Source organism: Apteryx mantelli, chromosome 25 (genome assembly GCF_036417845.1).
Source record: "Apteryx mantelli isolate bAptMan1 chromosome 25, bAptMan1.hap1, whole genome shotgun sequence".
NCBI lineage: Eukaryota > Metazoa > Chordata > Aves > Apterygiformes > Apterygidae > Apteryx > Apteryx mantelli.
The window spans coordinates 9,679,803-9,697,142 of record NC_090002.1 but is presented as its reverse complement, the minus strand read 5'-3'; the positions used below and the strand labels follow the sequence as shown (position 1 = coordinate 9,697,142).

Here is a 17,340-nt window from a genome sequence, read left to right as displayed (position 1 = left end):
TTCCCGCTGTACTGAGATGCATGTACTGCGGCTTAACTACACGGATACGCTGCACTACGGTACTGCTCAGACCTATTCCATTTCCCATAAATGTCAGCCAGTTATTTTCAGATTCTCCTACCACCTAGACAACCTCTGCTGAACCATTTACAGTTTTGCAAATGCTCCCTTTTTAGGTTTCATTTTAGCCCACAACTCAAAGCAGTTTTCATGTAATTTGTTCATTAAACGCATGTCATTTATAAGCAGTGCGATACAGCTGACAAAGGAAGTTCCATTATTAGCGTCATACTTCCTTTGCCTGTCACAAAAAGCATCCGATTTCTGTTTGTCTACCTGTTCTTTTAGATGACACCGAGATCAGCAAGTGATGGAAATACAGAGAAGCTAGAACTTTACGTTACGTAGAATGAGGACTATAGACTGGCTGCATCTGCAGTGGCATAGAAGATTCTTACTGTACAAAGCAACCTTGTTATTTACATCAGTTGCATAATCTGCATCACAAGGAGAGTTAGACATTTTCACTGCTTGCTGGTAAAAGCTTCCATACGTGCCACCCGGCTATCAAAGGAAATTACAGCCATTGTCCAAATGGCAGGTTTCATCATCACGTATCTCATTTCTCCATCAGCCTAAACTATTCACATGCCAAGAAACGTGTGTCACCAAAATAATTACCCCAAAGCTCACTGTCTCACTTTCTAATGAAATTAAATAAATTAATTTTTCTCTAGGTATGGTGGAGACGAAGGATTTTCTCTCTCAGCCTGCAGCCTTGCACAAGATGTGTCTTCCTCTGGAAGCTGGTTTCACATGGTGGCTTAGATTTTCCCACTTTGTATCTAGCACCATTTGAAATCAGTGTTCTAGGAGCAAGAATTACAGCGTGGGAAGAGATCAAGCAGCTGCTAACTTCACCGATGGCCTCCGCTCCTTAAAATAGCACTTTCTCCAATGGTTAATTTTTGGCCAACCATCCGCTTTGTAACATCATCCGATTTCTAGACACTATACAATCACTGTAAACACCCTCTCAAGCTAGGGCCACAACAGGAAAAGCTTCCTTCAAATGTACTTCTACTTAATAAACAATGGATATTGAGTTAAAGTTGTCCAGAGTAAAGTGAAGTGATCCGAAAGTTGCATGAAAATCAACACAGCCCTTATATCTTGACAGGCAAGATTTACAGAGAGTATATTTCCCTTATTCTACAGCCAGTACGACCCTAACATTTAATTTACTAACTTAATCAGATGTTTTTCCACTCTGTGCCTCGGGATCTTACTGTCACAGAATTATCATTGCATAGCTTCCACAGACTCGTTTTGCAAACACAGCAATTCTCCAACCATTTGATCTCACCAGGTGACAAGCACAAGCACCTTCAGTAAGCACGATGAAGTCACACTGATGCACAGGGCAACCACTTATTTTTCAAACGTTTATCACTGTAATCACTGTTTATCACACATTCTAGTAATGTTTCAGTAAACTTCTACCCTTGCATACAAGCCACTAAATGAAGTTAAACTAAACTATTTTTGCCTGACTTCACTCTTGTCAAACTTGTTATATACACAGAAAGGATGATCGTTATGTGGATGAAGCATTTGATCAGACCACTGAAAAGGATAGTCTTCTTTAAAGAATGCGTAGCTGTCATCTACAAGAGGATTCTTCTCTGAGCCAGAAAAATGTCTCTTACACAGGCTGACCGATTTCTCTTGGTGTTCAGAGTCTCAGTTTTTGTCTAGCACCATTTGAAATCGGTTATGATGTAGGGGGAAAAGCAACAGTAATGGAAAACTTCATTCCCCCCACTCCCTAAAGTCCTTATAGATAAACACCACCAAAGTATGCTCTTGCTTCACAAACACGTATGGTATGCTTTTCTGTTCTCTGACCTGAAATTACACCTACAGGCCGAACATCCTGCATAAAAGGAGGACAGTCAGCATCAAGTTCAACTAGGATGGATGCTTAAAGTGAATCCGAAGCATCTGTTCAAACACGTAACTAAGATTCTTCAACTCAAGCAAGCCAGGGCACATGCGTGAACACAGCCACTTCTCTTTCTGACCAATTATATTCCATGTGCTATTTGTTTGCCTTTAACCTGTTATTTACTCAGATTTTTTTTTCCTTTAAATAAAATTGTGTGCTACTTGGTATTGGACTCTGTCTCAGGTAGACAGATAACATGTTTCCCTGCTGGACAATATCTAATTGCTGCAAGTATCTTCATTTCAGTCCCCAGCTCCATTTTCACCATCCTATACCAACCACACTCAAGAGTGAGCATTACACTGATTTTTAGGTACAACACTGAGAAGCCTACCAAGCACTGAAACTTCACACTATTTAAGAGATGTTACATTACTTTTAAATTAAGTAATACAGAAATGAATGCGTTTGTTCTAAACACTGCTCTGCAAAACTGTACCTACGTTCCATTACTTCCACTGTGAGAACACAGTTTTACCAGTAGATGGCAACAACACAGCATTTTTATTATATCCAGCCTTTTTATTAGCACAAAGTACATGTGTTCGTTGAGCAACATGACTCAGTGTCATCAGTTCCAGATTCTAAAATGAAATAATTAATGTGGGACTGAGTTTTAGAAAAATGGCGCAGCATTCACTACAATTAGGACAAATTAATTTGCAGTGTCTAAGTCGAACTGTCTAGTAGCAGCCTAGCCCTCTATCATATGCTCACTGCAATCCCAAAAGACTTAACAGTTTCTAAAGGTATATAATCTACATACTATCATCATTTGCAATCTATACCTACTAATTTGAGTATCACAACCACAAATTAAAAATGCAGCATACTAAGTTATTTTTCTATGCCATCCTCTAAAAGGCTCCATCCTATTAAGAGGGCTGATGCCACCCATTTCTTTGCAAAGAAACCAAAGTAGATCTTGAATGTGAACTTGGCACAATAAATAAGTAAATAAATACATAAATAAAAAAAAATCACATTCTATTTATATTTTACTTAAAAACAGAATTACATCTGTCACAATAGACAAAGGTGCCAGACATTCTATGGACTAGATTTACCATTGCTCTTGATTTAGTGTTACATCAAAACAGGCACACTCTTTTCCATTAAGTTTTTAATCAAAATTTTCAGGTGTGAACATTGTAAGGTTTTGGAAACTCTGGAAAATCCTCTGCTCTTCCAAAAGAAAACCAAAGACAAGAGACTGCTCAGCATGTAGATACACATTCTCTACACTACGCATCCAGGTTTTCATTAAATAGTTTTGTGCACGAAGTTCAAACTTTGATCTCAACAGTCACCATCTAAGGCGAGTTTGATGTGTGAAAAGTCAGAAGTGCAAATCTTCAAGAACAATGGAAAACATCTGTTTACCACACGATGAATAAAAGACAAACACTTACTGCTAAATAATTTAATATTTTTATTTGTAATATTACAAATCATTGCTAGGCTTTACATCAAAAAATAGAAAAATAAGCCCAACTTTTACAAAGTCTTTTCACTTCAGCATTAAGTGCATTTCAGCATATTTTAAAACATTTGAAGATGCCATACACAATGAAGCTAGCTAATGACCAACACGGCTATTCCAATATATTATCACAGTATTTACAAGCAACAAATCATTATCAAACTATACATCAGCTACTCTAAGAGGCACTGAACAACAAGTCATTCTGTTTAGCCAAAATCCTTTTTCATACCCAGAGACCATTATGAACTCTAACAATACAACTGCTGGGATTGTCCCAAAGAGCCCTATAAAACCCCAAATAGTCTGACATTGTTTAACAATCTGTTCACAACAGTGGCGAACAAGTGCCAATCTACCGCAGACAAGCAAGAACAGTTTAAATGCGGCCTCAGCCATCTGAAGTGAGGCAATTTGTTTTTTCTGAGAAAAGTGGTTCTCGTAAGTTGCCTGTATGTTCTTTGATAGCAAACTCAGAGATTCACCAAGCCAAAAACTGCCCTAATTCGGTTTTCAGTTATAATTATACCAGAAATTACACTTAGGCATTTAAAGTAACAGCTATCAAAGCAAGTCCAAGTCTTAATTCACGGTAAATTCTGCGATGGGAGCTCCTGGAGTCACCATCTGACAAAGTTGTTTCATAAAGCGACCAGCCATCTCAAGAGAGACCAGCTCTTCCGACACTGCCAGCATACCCACCCCCTCGCTCGTGCGGCTACGTTGGTTTGGTCTTCCTTTGAGACAGAAAGAGCCAGGAGTCAGACAGGAAAGGCTTGTGTTCCTCAGACGTCCGTATTACCCTGCATTACGGATTTACACTTGGCATAGTAGTCTGTACACAGAGATTTGAAATGCTGTATGTGAATATATGATTTCAAGAAAAAAAGCAAGGAAGCTAGGTCCATACAGCAATCTTTCTATCCTAGCAAGCAACTTAATTCTCTCTGAAACTGCTAGCAATGCTAAATAAAAATCAAGCATGCAGCCTAAGGAACTCGCAGCGTGCTCCCAACAAAAGGTGGCTACCCTGGATTTCTCAGCACTTCTTTTAGTCAAGTACTTTCTATCAATAGGCCACCAAATCTGAAGGCAGGGGACACCCCTGCTATGGAAGCCTTCCATTTTCTATTCCAGCAGCTCCACTGTAGCCTTTCTGGGACCAAACCAAAGAGCCAGGAATATATATGGCTTTCTTCCTTCTTAAAGGCAATGGAAAAACTACAGAACTCTGATTCAAAGGCACAGTTTAATTCATTAAATATAAAGAAGCAAACTTTGGCAGACAGAGAGGTAGTGTATATGAGACCTAAACCGTGAAATTTTGAATAGACATAGCCTTAAAAGGCACCAATCTCTTAAGCAAATAAATAATTAAAACATTTCAGAATACAACACACCATCATTTATACCACCTCAACCGCAAAAGCAAACTAGAAGCATGTGAAGATTTTAATGAGCAGAGCTAATATTGGATAGTCTTCTGTAAGAAAAGAGGTAACAGCGAAGGCAGTAAGCAGCGGCAGCTGGTACTACGACAGTGATACTTCTAGTACTCCCGCCAACGCAGACAATACTCCCGCACGCTACAGACAAGTGTCTTTTTAAAGGCAATTTCACACACGCAAAAGACAATAGGAGGGGCCCATAAAGAAAAGCACAGATACATATTCTGACTTTTTAGCTTATTAACAATCTCCTACTACAGAACATGTTGTAATGATACTTTTGACACCAGAAGTACAAGGTATTCCTCTACAGAAATTCAACACGAGTGCAATCATTTCTGATAGGCATATTCAAATTCCCTCCCACCCCAGAAAAGGTCATTCATGCTTTACAGCTCGTATATTTGGCAGTACATGGAGTGCTGTCACGTTTCCTACAAACAAAAAAACAAGTCAAATCAGAGATTTTACATTTAAATAATTTTTACATTTTTTCTGAAAGCACATCCTTAGCTTTATCATTAAATCAACAGTTAGAGTCATGAAACAAAATTTATCATTATTTGTCCTCTTTTTAGTAAGCAACTGCTAGGCTCACGAGACTTGTTTCAGTTTCATCTCCTAGATTGCTAAAAGGAAAAAAAAAAAAAAAAAAAAAAAAAAGACCCAAGGACTAGAACAGCATTTGATCCAAATGGATCATTTCAAGTGATGAACATGAACAGACCGTGCCAGAGTATTACCAGGAACTGAACCCAGACAGAACAGGCCACAGGATTCCTAACTAATCTGGACTGTATCACAGTCTGAATGTTAGCTGAATATTAGTTTGTGAGACTTTTGATTTTGTAGTCCACTAAGAGTAAATTTACAATATTTAAACAAATGAGGATTCAAATTTTTAGTTACATCCATGACTACTTACACCATATATTTTCACATTCCTGAATTACGTTGGCGGGGAGGACAGGACAACAACACTTCTGCATTATTACTCAAATATAGGAGTTCCCAGGTACCAAAAGACAAAATTCAGGAATTTGTAGCATGTACACATACCAACTGTTGGTATGTCATTCCAATTTCTCTTATCAGTCACGTGCAAAAGGGAAGACTGTAAATAGAAATTCTTAATTCTTTTTTTTTTTTTTCCTCCACTCTCCAAAAATAAGATTAGTTTTCTGGGTTAGATAGCCTTATCTCAATTAGAAAAATCTTACTTCAGAGACAAACACTATATTTCTTAGTTCATATATTATTTTGGAAGAAACTCCAGGCTGAAGTTTTATATATGCCATCTCAAACTTAGTAAAAATACAGAAAGGTCACTTAATCTTAAAATAAAAAATCAAGACTATGCATTTAAAGACCTTTGCATTAATTCAGAATAAGAGACCTAACATTCCAATAATTACCTTCTCACAATTGGTGGAATGGAATAAAGTAACACAAAGATATTAGCTTAGAAAAACAACTATAGTACAAACTCAGACCATTAAGGCAGTAATGACAAAATTCTAACAAAGTACGCTCAAACTAAGCACATAAATCTGTGCTGCTGTAACAAGGTTTGAAGAGTCAGATTTTTTTAAAAAGGCTAATTTGGACTCTACAGAAATGCAGGAGCAATCATAATTGCTGTCAAATGCATCTGACTACTGGACTAAGCAGTAGTTAAAAATACAGGAGAGGAAAATAATTCCAGACAAGCAACTATATTTTGGGCCTTTTTAGGACTACAGAACTCCAAATTTGAAAAACAAATCAGCTCTTTATACATAGGTTTAAGAGATCTTGTTTGCATCTTCATTTATTTTTCTTAGAAAGTTGAAAATGAATCAGAAATTCTGAAAGACACATAATCTGGTTTCATCTGAAGGAATGCATGCTACCATTACAATACTAGTATCTGCATGAGGGGGAAAAGTAGTTTCCAGCTCCAGTAGTCTTCTGATTGCAGAAAACAGTATCATTAGTTAGCAAAAGCAAGACACCATTGGATTCCATTCCACATTACAGTCTGGTGCTTAAACATGGAGCATTACTGAAACACATACAATATTCTACTGAATAAGTACATGGTTTCTACCTTACAATAAAAAGTTAACTCATTTTTTAAAAGGCAACTCAAAACTAAGATTTGTGATATGCAGTCACTCAAAGCTATCATTTAGGGTACCAAATGACAATTCTCTGGGTAGAGGTAACATACCCTGTTCTCCTAGAATAAGCGCACAGGGAAAAAGTGGCACACAATATAACCTTTTCTACAGGAAACCACTGTTCACAGCTAGTTAGATTCCACACTTCCCCTGAAATTCAGGGTACACCATAAAAAAAAGACACTTAAGCGTCATTGCAAATGTCCAAATTAAGTGGAATGCATATACCTTTTTAAGTTTCAATTAATTCATTTGTGCAGAGTCTTCCGTCTCAGATGGCACATTAGTTTTTAAAATACATGTTTCCTTGCAACTTTCATCAACTGTATACGAGCTGAACAGCAGAAGGGGGAAAAAGGTCTAATTGAATATTCTGTAAAACTGGTAGATTAAACACAAAAGAAAAGAGAGCGGGCAAAGAAAGATTTTTGCTGTAACGTGAAGACTACAAGCCAGCCAGGATGAGGTACTGGTACCACAATGGTTTGTAAAGGCTCAGGTAATTCAGGAATCCAACAACACTGGGAGATTTAGGCCTTAGTAAAAGGAGATTAAAATATTTTCCTTGTCTGAAAGCCCAATCTAATTTCAGATATTCCTAGTGAGGAAGCTCAAGGAAAGCACTGGATGCAACAAGACTTTTCATAGAGTAAAGTTTTCAGGAATATGACATTCTTTAATTTGTAGTGCTATTGCTTTATACCTCACTTCCTCTCTCCACACTGAGAGCTCTCTCCCCAAATGAGGGCAGAAAGTGCTGCCACACTACTATCAACTCCCAAATATTGATACTCAAGCTATCCAGGTTGGAGATTATCCAAGCCACAGGTGAAAAGCAAACGCAGCAGCACAGAGGAATACAGCCACAGACACTCTGCTTCCAGGGCCACACTGACCCTTGAAATGATACTATACTGCCTATATGGAGATTACTAAGACTACAACCTTAATGTATCTAAGCTAGCTTCAGGACTCCCCCAAGTAGGACTGTGCGCACTGCAGCGCAAATGTAACTATAGTAGTAATTCTTCTGGTTTGCTTTACTGAAAGCATCCCTTCTACTGTCTCACGCACTCCAGACATCTTTTGACAAAATCTGCTGGAATTTAAACCAATTCTGGCAAGATGCACACCTCTGCACATCATAACATTCTAGATGTATCAGCTAACTTGCTGTCTCGAGTATTTTGTCTGTTACCAACTATTTCTCCAACAAAACAGTTTTTTTCCCCCCAAGAAGTTAAAATAAGACATCACTGCAAGAAGCAATGCACAAAAAAAGAGCCATTTAAATCTTGTTCCCCTCCTGCCCATGAGAAGCATACGTTATAACCGGTTGTTTTAAAGACAAAGTTTGAAAGGCCCTGTATGCTTCATTAAAAACAAAAGAATATTGCTACTTATGCAGCTAATATTTTACAGCTGGCTTTACAAGTCTTTAATGTAGGGTCACCAATCATTGCTGCTGCAGGAGAAAAAAAAATGAAGTGGATCCACAGATTTCACATTCTACTAGCAAAGCTGACTACTTGTTTTTTTGAGCAGTGTAGTAACATTGCTTTAGGTCAAAATTTCTTTTGTTTTCCTTGTAATTAAGCCCATATGATTTTATGCAAGTTCTTTCTGGTACAAAACGTGAACACACTGGTAGAAGAGAGGAGGAAGAAGAGAGGAAGAGAAGAGAGGAAACTCCTCACTTCACTCCTAAGGCTTCCAGTTCATTTAAACCACCCTGGCTCTTAAAACCTATGGAGATCTTCCCTAGTGATTCCAGAAACTATTCAGGCAGCAAAATAAAACAGAATAAGCTCATACAAGCCAATACTACACTGCTTTTAAGATGGGAACTGGCACATTTTAGAGCAGACACAGACATTCCTTTCAGAGTTAAGTATACCTAGTCAAGTGTAAGCCTAAGGATGTTATTTTTCCTTGAAATCAGCACAAGCGTTAGTTAGCAGTTTATCTGAACAACGGATACAAAAATAAAGTCAAATGTATTGTTAAGCACTTTAGCTTTCCATCAGCTGCTGGGATAAGCTCACATATAACCCCAGAACATTTTAAAAAGAAAAGGCAGGTAAGGCTCAAGAAACTTACACACTTGTTAGGACTGCTCTTGCACATCACACAGAAATTGGCAAAAAAAGAAAAAAGAAAAAAAAAAGAAAAAAGAAAAAAGAAGTTTACTCACCCTTTTTGTGAAAAGAATATCTTATAGACCCAGAAGGCTGCCAGCAACACCAGAATTGCCACAATCACTTTAGGAAGAATTAAAAAAAGCCTTAGAATGATAAAGATCACCACTACAGTTCACAAAAAAAGAGCCTCAGAAATTAGCAAAATAGCAATGTCTTCACCCTCCTGCCAGTCCTATCCAGCACCCTCCCCTTCCAACACTTAAAATATGCATGGCTTATTTCACAATTACATCTTTGATGCTTTACCCAAGACTTTTCAAGACAATTCAGTTCAAGGACAGTGATCACCAAGATGGCAAAATCCAACCAGCTTAAAAACATTAAAACAGATGTCATAACATCCCAACATTAATTTTTAGAATGTGTTTATAAGAAAGTGGTGGAAGAAGACCACATTCATAAAAGTAGTCTTAAAAAACTGGATTACAAATGCGAGGAAGATGGAGGAAGCAATTTGTTGACTAAGCCCAGTTATTTATCTATTGAGAATTTCAGCAAACCCAAAGCATTCTCCACATTTTAGACACAGAAGTATATTTCCTGCTCTGAAGAGTTTACAAAACTGACAAAGTTGTGCCTTTGCAATCTGATGCATCACATATGACAAAAAACTCATTTCACATAAAATTGATTTATAATTGCTAAGTAATGTTAATTTTTCTTGAACTGTGCAGCATTAGAAGTAAACAAGCAATTTTAAAAAGAACAAAACTCAAAAATCATGTTACATTACTGCAGTCACAGGCGATGACCAAAACCAGAACATCAATTCCATATAAAAAAATATAATCTGGATCGTATCTTGCTCAGGTTTTATCAGATACTTACCACAGATGATGACGATAACATACACACCTAAAAACAGAGTGAATCAGTATCAAAAGTGGAACATGTGCTTCTTATTCAAACATATTATATAAATATACGCTCAAGGTTATTTCAAATAGATCAAGCACTTTTGTCAACACAAGCCTTGTAGCAGGCCAGTTTATATCATAACATCTGTTATAGCCTGCAATATTCCTGTTCTTACATGGATTTTACCAAAATCTATTTTTCCTCATGTCAAAATAAAGAGAGAAGTTTGCATTAAATGACTTCTAAATACAAAAGCATGTCCCCAAGAAGTAAACCTTCTGTTACATGCACTTTTTTATTCTAATGGAAACTCTTGCAGTTCATACTTACTTAACTGGCAAGTTGGTACTTCAGGCATCCACCTGTTTTCTCCAATATACTGAATATTAGCTTCACCATGTAATGTGTAGCCTGCATAACATTCAATTGTAATAATATCTCCTACAGAATATGAAGATTTTAATCCAGCAATTACTCTACCATGACTAATGTCCGGATTGGAAGCAGAAACTATAGGTCCACCTGGAAAAAAGAAGAATAGTGTCCAACTATAGAGCTGGTACATGAAGCAGATTCAAGAGGTTGTCATCAAAAAAAGCCCCACATTTGTGCTAGTATCAGAAGCTTAGTCAATCTCAAAGACACTTTATATCAAAAGGTTTCCTGCTTCCTAGAGGCTGCAGATACTTCTGTTGATGGACATGTTTTAAAGACACACATTAACAGAAATATACATCTCAACTTCATTGGAACAGCTGCAGCAAAGTAATGATAACCTTTCCATTTATATTGTAACCAGTGCTCACACGGTGCAAACTGTGGTTAGTATAAGGTCTGTCATTGTCAGAGGAAGAATCTTCAGAACACTCTCAGAACAGTGTTTCACACTGCCTTTTGAATTTTATCACTTTCTTTAAACAAATCTAAGACTAAAAAAGGACTACAGCTATGCCCCAAACCCCTCTCAGTTGCTCAAATCCTACCCCAAAACACTCGCAGCCTGTTAGAATCCGATTCTTCCTATCTGGGCATGCTGACAGGCCTCTGACTTTCAGGCATTGCACATTACTACATCAGACACTTGGAACTCATCACACTGCCCATGATTTACATGATTTTTACTCACATTTGCAGTTTTGCAATGAACTCCATGTATCACCTCCGTCACACGTTATTGTCATCTCTCCAATGCCATCAGGAAAAGCGCAGTGAGTATTGCATTTTACCTGAACAGACTCTCCTTTTCCATACATAGATTTCAGTGGAATTATTTCTCCATCTGTGATCTCCGGGGCACCACATACATCTTCAGTAACTGATATATATTTTCAAAAGTGAGTATATGGATAATAAACTTTTAATGTTTTATAACACATTAAGTCACTCAGCCTTTGTATGAGAAAATAAATTAGCTCATCTGAAGTGTTAAAATTCTACCATATCTATACCACAAATCTAAGTATAAAGGTTTACTTGAGAAGACTGCTAGAAGACTCTTCACTGCAGGTGTTCTTTAAGGGAATATGGTCTTATGATGCAGTAACTAAGAAATCTGTATCTATTGCTTAATAATTTTTGTAAGCTCTAGAATCATTCCCAGGTGCCTTATCAGACTCATTCATTATAGAAAACTCAAACATACTCTTTGCAGGAGTGATCTGCATTCTCAGGACCTCATTATTAGAGAGCACATGTAAGAAATTCTCCCACTGTTCTTCACAACAGCACTCCTTCTTCCTCTGGCATAAAGAGGTTACACAAAGTCCTCTGCAATGTCCCCAGCCCTGCAAATTAGTTCTGACTTAATAGTTGCCTGGTCAACCTCTAACAACATACTGCACACCATACAAGACACCTCAAAAACACTGGTTGAAGACTTGGGTAAGAGAGAATCGATACAGAACTGTAATAATTTAGATCACTCTGGGAGGACAATATAGATTTCTTCATTGTGCATAATCTTAGTCCTTTCTATCAGAATTCAGGAACGCTCATCTTTTCTCCTGTATTTCTGTATGACATGACCAGAACAAACAGCATGATACTATTATGATACAGTAACATCACAGTATGCCCATGACCCAACCTCTATATGCATGCCTGTAACTCAATCCATTCTTACCTGTAAAATCTTACTAGTAAGAGTCATCATAACACCTAAAACAGTTGTCTGTAGGTGAGACTCTGCATCAGCTTCCTTAGCTTCAGATTTCAAAGTACAGTGTAATAATTTTAAATTTTAAGAAGGACAGACTTACAACATTCTCAACATACAAAAAGGAAAGTCAGATTCCTATTTAAAGACTTACTTTTTTCACAAGTTGGTTTTGGGGGATGCCAGGTGCTATCTTCTTGACAGGTAACTGTCTTGCTTCCAACCATGAAATAGCCTGGATCACACTCAAATGTAATCGAGTCCCTTATGCTATAGGAAGGCCCAAATCCAGTTAGTTTTTTTCCATGTTGAACTTTCAGGTTATCACATTTGACCACTGAAACAGGTAAGAGAAAAATATAGCTTTGATACATTTGTTAACAGTATCATTATATTAGACATTGCATCCTCTTACTCCATGTAAGGAAGTTTGTTTGTTTGTTTTTTTTTAATCTAATTGCTCAAACAGTTTTGGAGGGGCTTTATAAGAAAGTTTAAGATTTTTCATCTGCAAAGCACAGGCTTTATGCTTCCCAGGCTTTACACTTATTTCTGCACTCACATAGTAGCTTTGCTGAGAAAAAGTGTTCTTCCTTCTCTTTTTACTATCCATAACGGAACTCAGGCATTCTTGCTCTTTCAAATTTTTCTTCAACTACTCAGGCTTTAGTCTCTCAGTTCTTTCACTTTGTTCTTGTCACTTCTATCAACTGTATGCTTGCATTTTCAATTTTAACTTAAGTTTTAAGTTTGTCGGTCACATTTTGTGAAACAATCAATTGATATCCATAATGCAGTTGATTTGATTACCATTGGAGCTATATCAATTAATAGCAGCAGCAGATCTGTTCCTTCTTTTCCATAGGAAAGTCCATTTCTCACCCACCCCCCCACCTCCCCACCCCATCCCACCTCCAGGAAAGGCACATTCAAGTTTGAGTCACATAGGCTATAACAGAGAAAATATATTAAAAAAAAAAAACTAACAACCTTTACATTGTGGAGGTGGTCCACTCCAAATTCCATTTTTGTCTGCATCATATGTGCAGAAAATAGAATCCGGGCCAATTAGTGAGAAGCGATCCATGCCTTTTGGTACATCATCACACCTGTAGGTTACTGTTGTTTGATAAACATAGCTATCTGCTTCACTGTAGCTCCCATTGGCTATACTTGGAGGTGGTTCACAAGGAATTTCTAGAAATAAATGAAATAAATTAGTTGACAGAATTTTACTGTTACTTTACTTTACCTCAGAAGGAAAAAAAAAATCCTTGATTTTCAAGTAATTTCATTTAAAATCTGGCATAAAGCCATTTCTAAGAGTTACAGTTACAGCTACAAGCTACAGTTACAACTACGAGCTAACTGTGGTCGCTTAGAACAGGGAGTCACAATTTCAAGATGACTTTGACTTTAACCAACATGCATTAATTATCATAATGACTGAAATTTTTCAGTAGTCATTCTTCAAATACACATCTTGAGTAGTTCAAAATAAAAATCAGTCCTATTTCACGACCATTTCTTACACCAGTAAATTCATTTTACTGCACAGTCTGTACAGCTGTTTTTAATGAGCTACCATCATCTGGTAAACTTAAACATGGTAGTGTTTACTCACGTTCACAGAAAGGGAGATCTTCACTCCAGCCAACACCTTTATCTTTAATTACACAGGTAATTTCATTAGTTCCACGTAATCTGAACCTAGACAGATGAAAATTTTTAAAGAGGTGGAACTTAAGAAATCACTTATTACTCCAACAAGCAGCTAGAAGCTTTGTTTATATAATTGTCTTCTACCAAAATGGGGGAACAACACACCATATTTTTTGTTGTAATGAGAATGGAATCTTAAAAGATTTTGCCAACAATCTCAACTTTGAAAACAAAAAAAGAGCAAACGAGAAGTCATTAAAGAAATGGCTAGAGGTCTTGTGGTTTTAAGATGTGTACCCACTAATGCTGATGCCTTTAAGTTACTAATACTAAACAAATAAGCTGTTAAAAGGAAGCGGAATAAAACCTGGCAAAAGGTTAGCAGTTTTGACTTCATTTGTTATAGGACAGGGACAGGTGAGCTATTATTCAATATAATAATCAAGTACAGTAGATAGTCATTTCCCCTTCCATAGGAGCATTAAAAAAAGTCATTAGAGATAACACTATAGGTTTCACTCTGCAGAATCCTACTAAAAAGCTTAAGTCTTAGTTGATGCTAACAGCAAGTTGAACTAGGGAACTAATTCAGGTTTTGTTGTGCTTTAGTTTGCTCCAGGTAGGATTTAGGAGACATTTCAAGTCAGAACGTTAATGGAATCTGCATAAGAAAATTTGGGTTTGGTTCAAATCTGATCTAAACAGAAAAAGAAAGAATAATCATTCACTTAAAATCCTTACCCATCTTGACAAGAAAAAGTAATTTTTGAACCAAATTTAAGATTAAAATCTTCCATATGAACAGAACCATGTTCTAAGTCTCCTGGATGACGACAACTTCTCTCTGGGGAAAAAACAAAAACAACCTTACATCTTTTGCAGTTATATACAAAGACCAAGTCTTTGGCATCAACTGCCCTTAAAGTCAGCCTTCAAATCACAAATCTACTGCAGGAGTCTTCTGTTTGGAGGAGCTGTCTACAAGCATTTAAAAGAACACTCAAAAGATACCTTCATTATTTTGCAGTGATGACTACCTAAAAGATCTGATGACACACTGACAGTCTAGCAGTTATACTTAGTCTCTTATACTAACTATGAAGGTTTAATTTTCTACTTAAGTATCAGCTACACCAGTTATGATTTCAAACTATTTAGTCCATAAGGAGTGGATATCATGCTTAGTGTTCTCTGGGAATTTAACCAGTATTTGTCCCTAAACCACTTTAGTCAGACATTCCACCCTCTCCCCAAGAGTATGTGTATATGAGACATCGCCATAAATAGAGCAGCTCTACTTTTCCAAAGTGTGTTGGTTATTGAGTCATCTATTTTTTTAATATAAATGTACACACACACCCCCAACACATTCCTCTGCAAAGTGCATTTAGCACTTTACCTAGTACTTCAGCCTGCACAGAAGGCAGTTAAAAGAAAAACAGAAAATATCGACTGCTTTCATTAAGTTACAATTCCTTCTTGGTTTTGGTCATTTAATTACTGAAGATTCATTAGGTATTAACGAAATCTTTACTATACTGAAACAATGCAAGCTTTTCCACTAGTGTCAAGATCATAAAGTATCAGCTTTTCAGCTGAAAGTTTTTTCAGTTCTTTTTAAACATAAAAACACTTCTGTTTTAATTTTTTAGACCTGGATCTGAATATTAGCATATTGAAGAAAATTGTCATACATATTTAAAAAAAAAATTAAAGCAATAGCATTTCTCAAGTTTTTTTTTTTTCATATAAGTTATTAGAAAATATTAATTCTAGCCAGGAAATAACTGAAACTGTCAATTAACAAGGGGAAAAAGGAAAAGAGCGCATGCATGCATTACCTGTACAGAACTGCTCAGTTTGTGACCACTTTAAGTCTGAACCACAAACAAGAGCCATTGACTTTCCAGGGATTCGCATGTACCCCGGACGGCACACGTATGACACTGTGGTTCCAACAGGAAAGCTCTTCTTTGTTTTGAAGCTGTCCTCAAGCTCCGCATAATGAAATCTTTCTGGAGGTTCACAGGCGTCTGTCAGAGTAAGAGGAAAGAAAAAGCAATACGTAACTTTATCAACAAGAGGAGATACAAGCTGAAGCACAGTGGCATGAAAGCTAGGTTAGTCTAATAAGCTTTAAGGATGCATCGGTATGTCAAAAAAGTGATGTTAATAGCCGAAGCTATTTTTATATATATATATTTATATTTATAAAAATATATATTATATATATATATTTTTTTTTAGTTTATATTTTAATTACATCTAACGTCCACCTCTAACACAGGTCACTTATTCATTTGTTTTCTCAAGTTCCTCTTTAGCATCCTGCCTAGGCGGTGCAGTTTCTTTCAGTCCACACTGTCTGCCTTATTCCTGTAGTTAAACAATTACTTAATTCATCGTATACACTAAAATACCCACTTATATCACTTGGGTGGTGGTGTGGGGGGGGGTTAATTTCCCTTCCTAAGACCAAAGGCCAAGCTCGCCCAGACAAGCAAGCGCCAGAAGACGACGAAGCGCAGTTCGAAGCCGGGTGCGCGCTGCAGCGGGGACCTCAGGAACGTTTTTACACAACATAAACCCGAGGATGCGCCTCGGCGGATCAACGCCCCGCGGAGGCCTCAGGAAAACGTATTTAGGAGCCCGTAACCGAGGCACCGGTGTCGGATCCAGCCGGCCCTTGCGGGGCTTGAAGGCCACAGCGGATTCGGGCAACGCGCATCTGGGACAGTTTCCTTTGCGGCTAATATTTGCGTTATAACTTGAAGACTTGCCAAAGCGTAACAGGAATTTAGGGCCAGGTACGCAGACCTAATTCCGCCTCAACCTTCCAAAAAAAAAAAAGAAGAAGAAGAAAAGAAAGCACGAAAGTGAGGGGTGGAAAGAGCCCCCTGTTCTGCCGCACGGGCTCCCCGCTCCTCCGCCCGCGGCGGCAGCGTCCCGCGCAGCCCGCGAGCGTTTCCACCGCCGCCCCCAGCCGCTTCCTCCCCGCGGCCCGCGAGGGAGCCGCCGCCGCCCCGGCCCCGGCCCGCTGCTCACCCTTGGCCGGCGCGAGGCCCAGCGACGCCAGCAGCAGCGCCAGCAACACCAGCCCGCAGCACCGCGGCGGCCCCATGGCGACGGCAACGGCGCTAGCGCTGGCGGCAGAAGAGGCCGCTCCACGCCCCTCAGGCAGCGCCGCGGCCGCCACGGCGCATGCGCCCCGCCCCATGCGCCCCGCCCATCGCGCATGCGCCGCGCCGCGCCCTTTTCTCTCAGCGGGCGGCCGCCGACATGGCGCCGCTTCCCGCCGCTGCGGAAGGGCGGCGCGGCCCGGCGGGAGGAGAAGGGAAGCGAAGCGCAGCGCGGCCCTTTCCC

General features: G+C 38.5%; 1 protein-coding gene across 2 annotated transcripts; it reads right to left on the bottom strand.

The window, feature by feature from the left end:
- Positions 1–3,420: 3,420 nt before the first annotated feature.
- On the bottom strand, positions 3,421–17,151 carry LOC106490989 (membrane cofactor protein-like). Of its 2 annotated transcripts, XM_067310671.1 has the most exons (12): positions 17,023–17,151; positions 15,819–16,010; positions 14,719–14,821; positions 13,940–14,025; positions 13,306–13,512; positions 12,470–12,652; positions 11,287–11,475; positions 10,491–10,682; positions 10,131–10,157; positions 9,296–9,362; positions 7,330–7,435; positions 3,421–5,373 (listed from the first exon to the last, which is right to left on the bottom strand). In XM_067310671.1, exons 1-11 carry the CDS (start codon positions 17,096–17,098, stop codon positions 7,345–7,347), a joined length of 1,413 nt encoding a protein of 470 aa, XP_067166772.1. In that variant the 5' UTR covers positions 17,099–17,151; the 3' UTR covers positions 3,421–5,373; positions 7,330–7,344. The 2 variants fall into 2 exon arrangements, with proteins under 2 accessions (XP_067166772.1, XP_067166773.1); XM_067310672.1 differs by lacking the exon at positions 7,330–7,435 and having other exon boundaries at positions 17,023–17,149.
- Between the last annotated feature and the right edge of the window lie 189 nt (positions 17,152–17,340).

Bases quoted from the DNA above. Each gene is read 5' to 3' on its own strand.
- LOC106490989 (XM_067310671.1), bottom strand. From the start codon at position 17,098: ATGGGGCCGCCGCGGTGCTGCGGGCTGGTGTTGCTGGCGCTGCTGCTG. The intron at 13,513-13,939 runs GTGAGTAAACAC...ATTTATTTCTAG, and splicing joins AGATCTCCCTTTCTGTGAAC to AAATTCCTTGTGAACCACCT. The intron at 11,476-12,469 runs GTAAGTCTTTAA...AATATATATCAG, and splicing joins AAAACCAACTTGTGAAAAAA to TTACTGAAGATGTATGTGGT.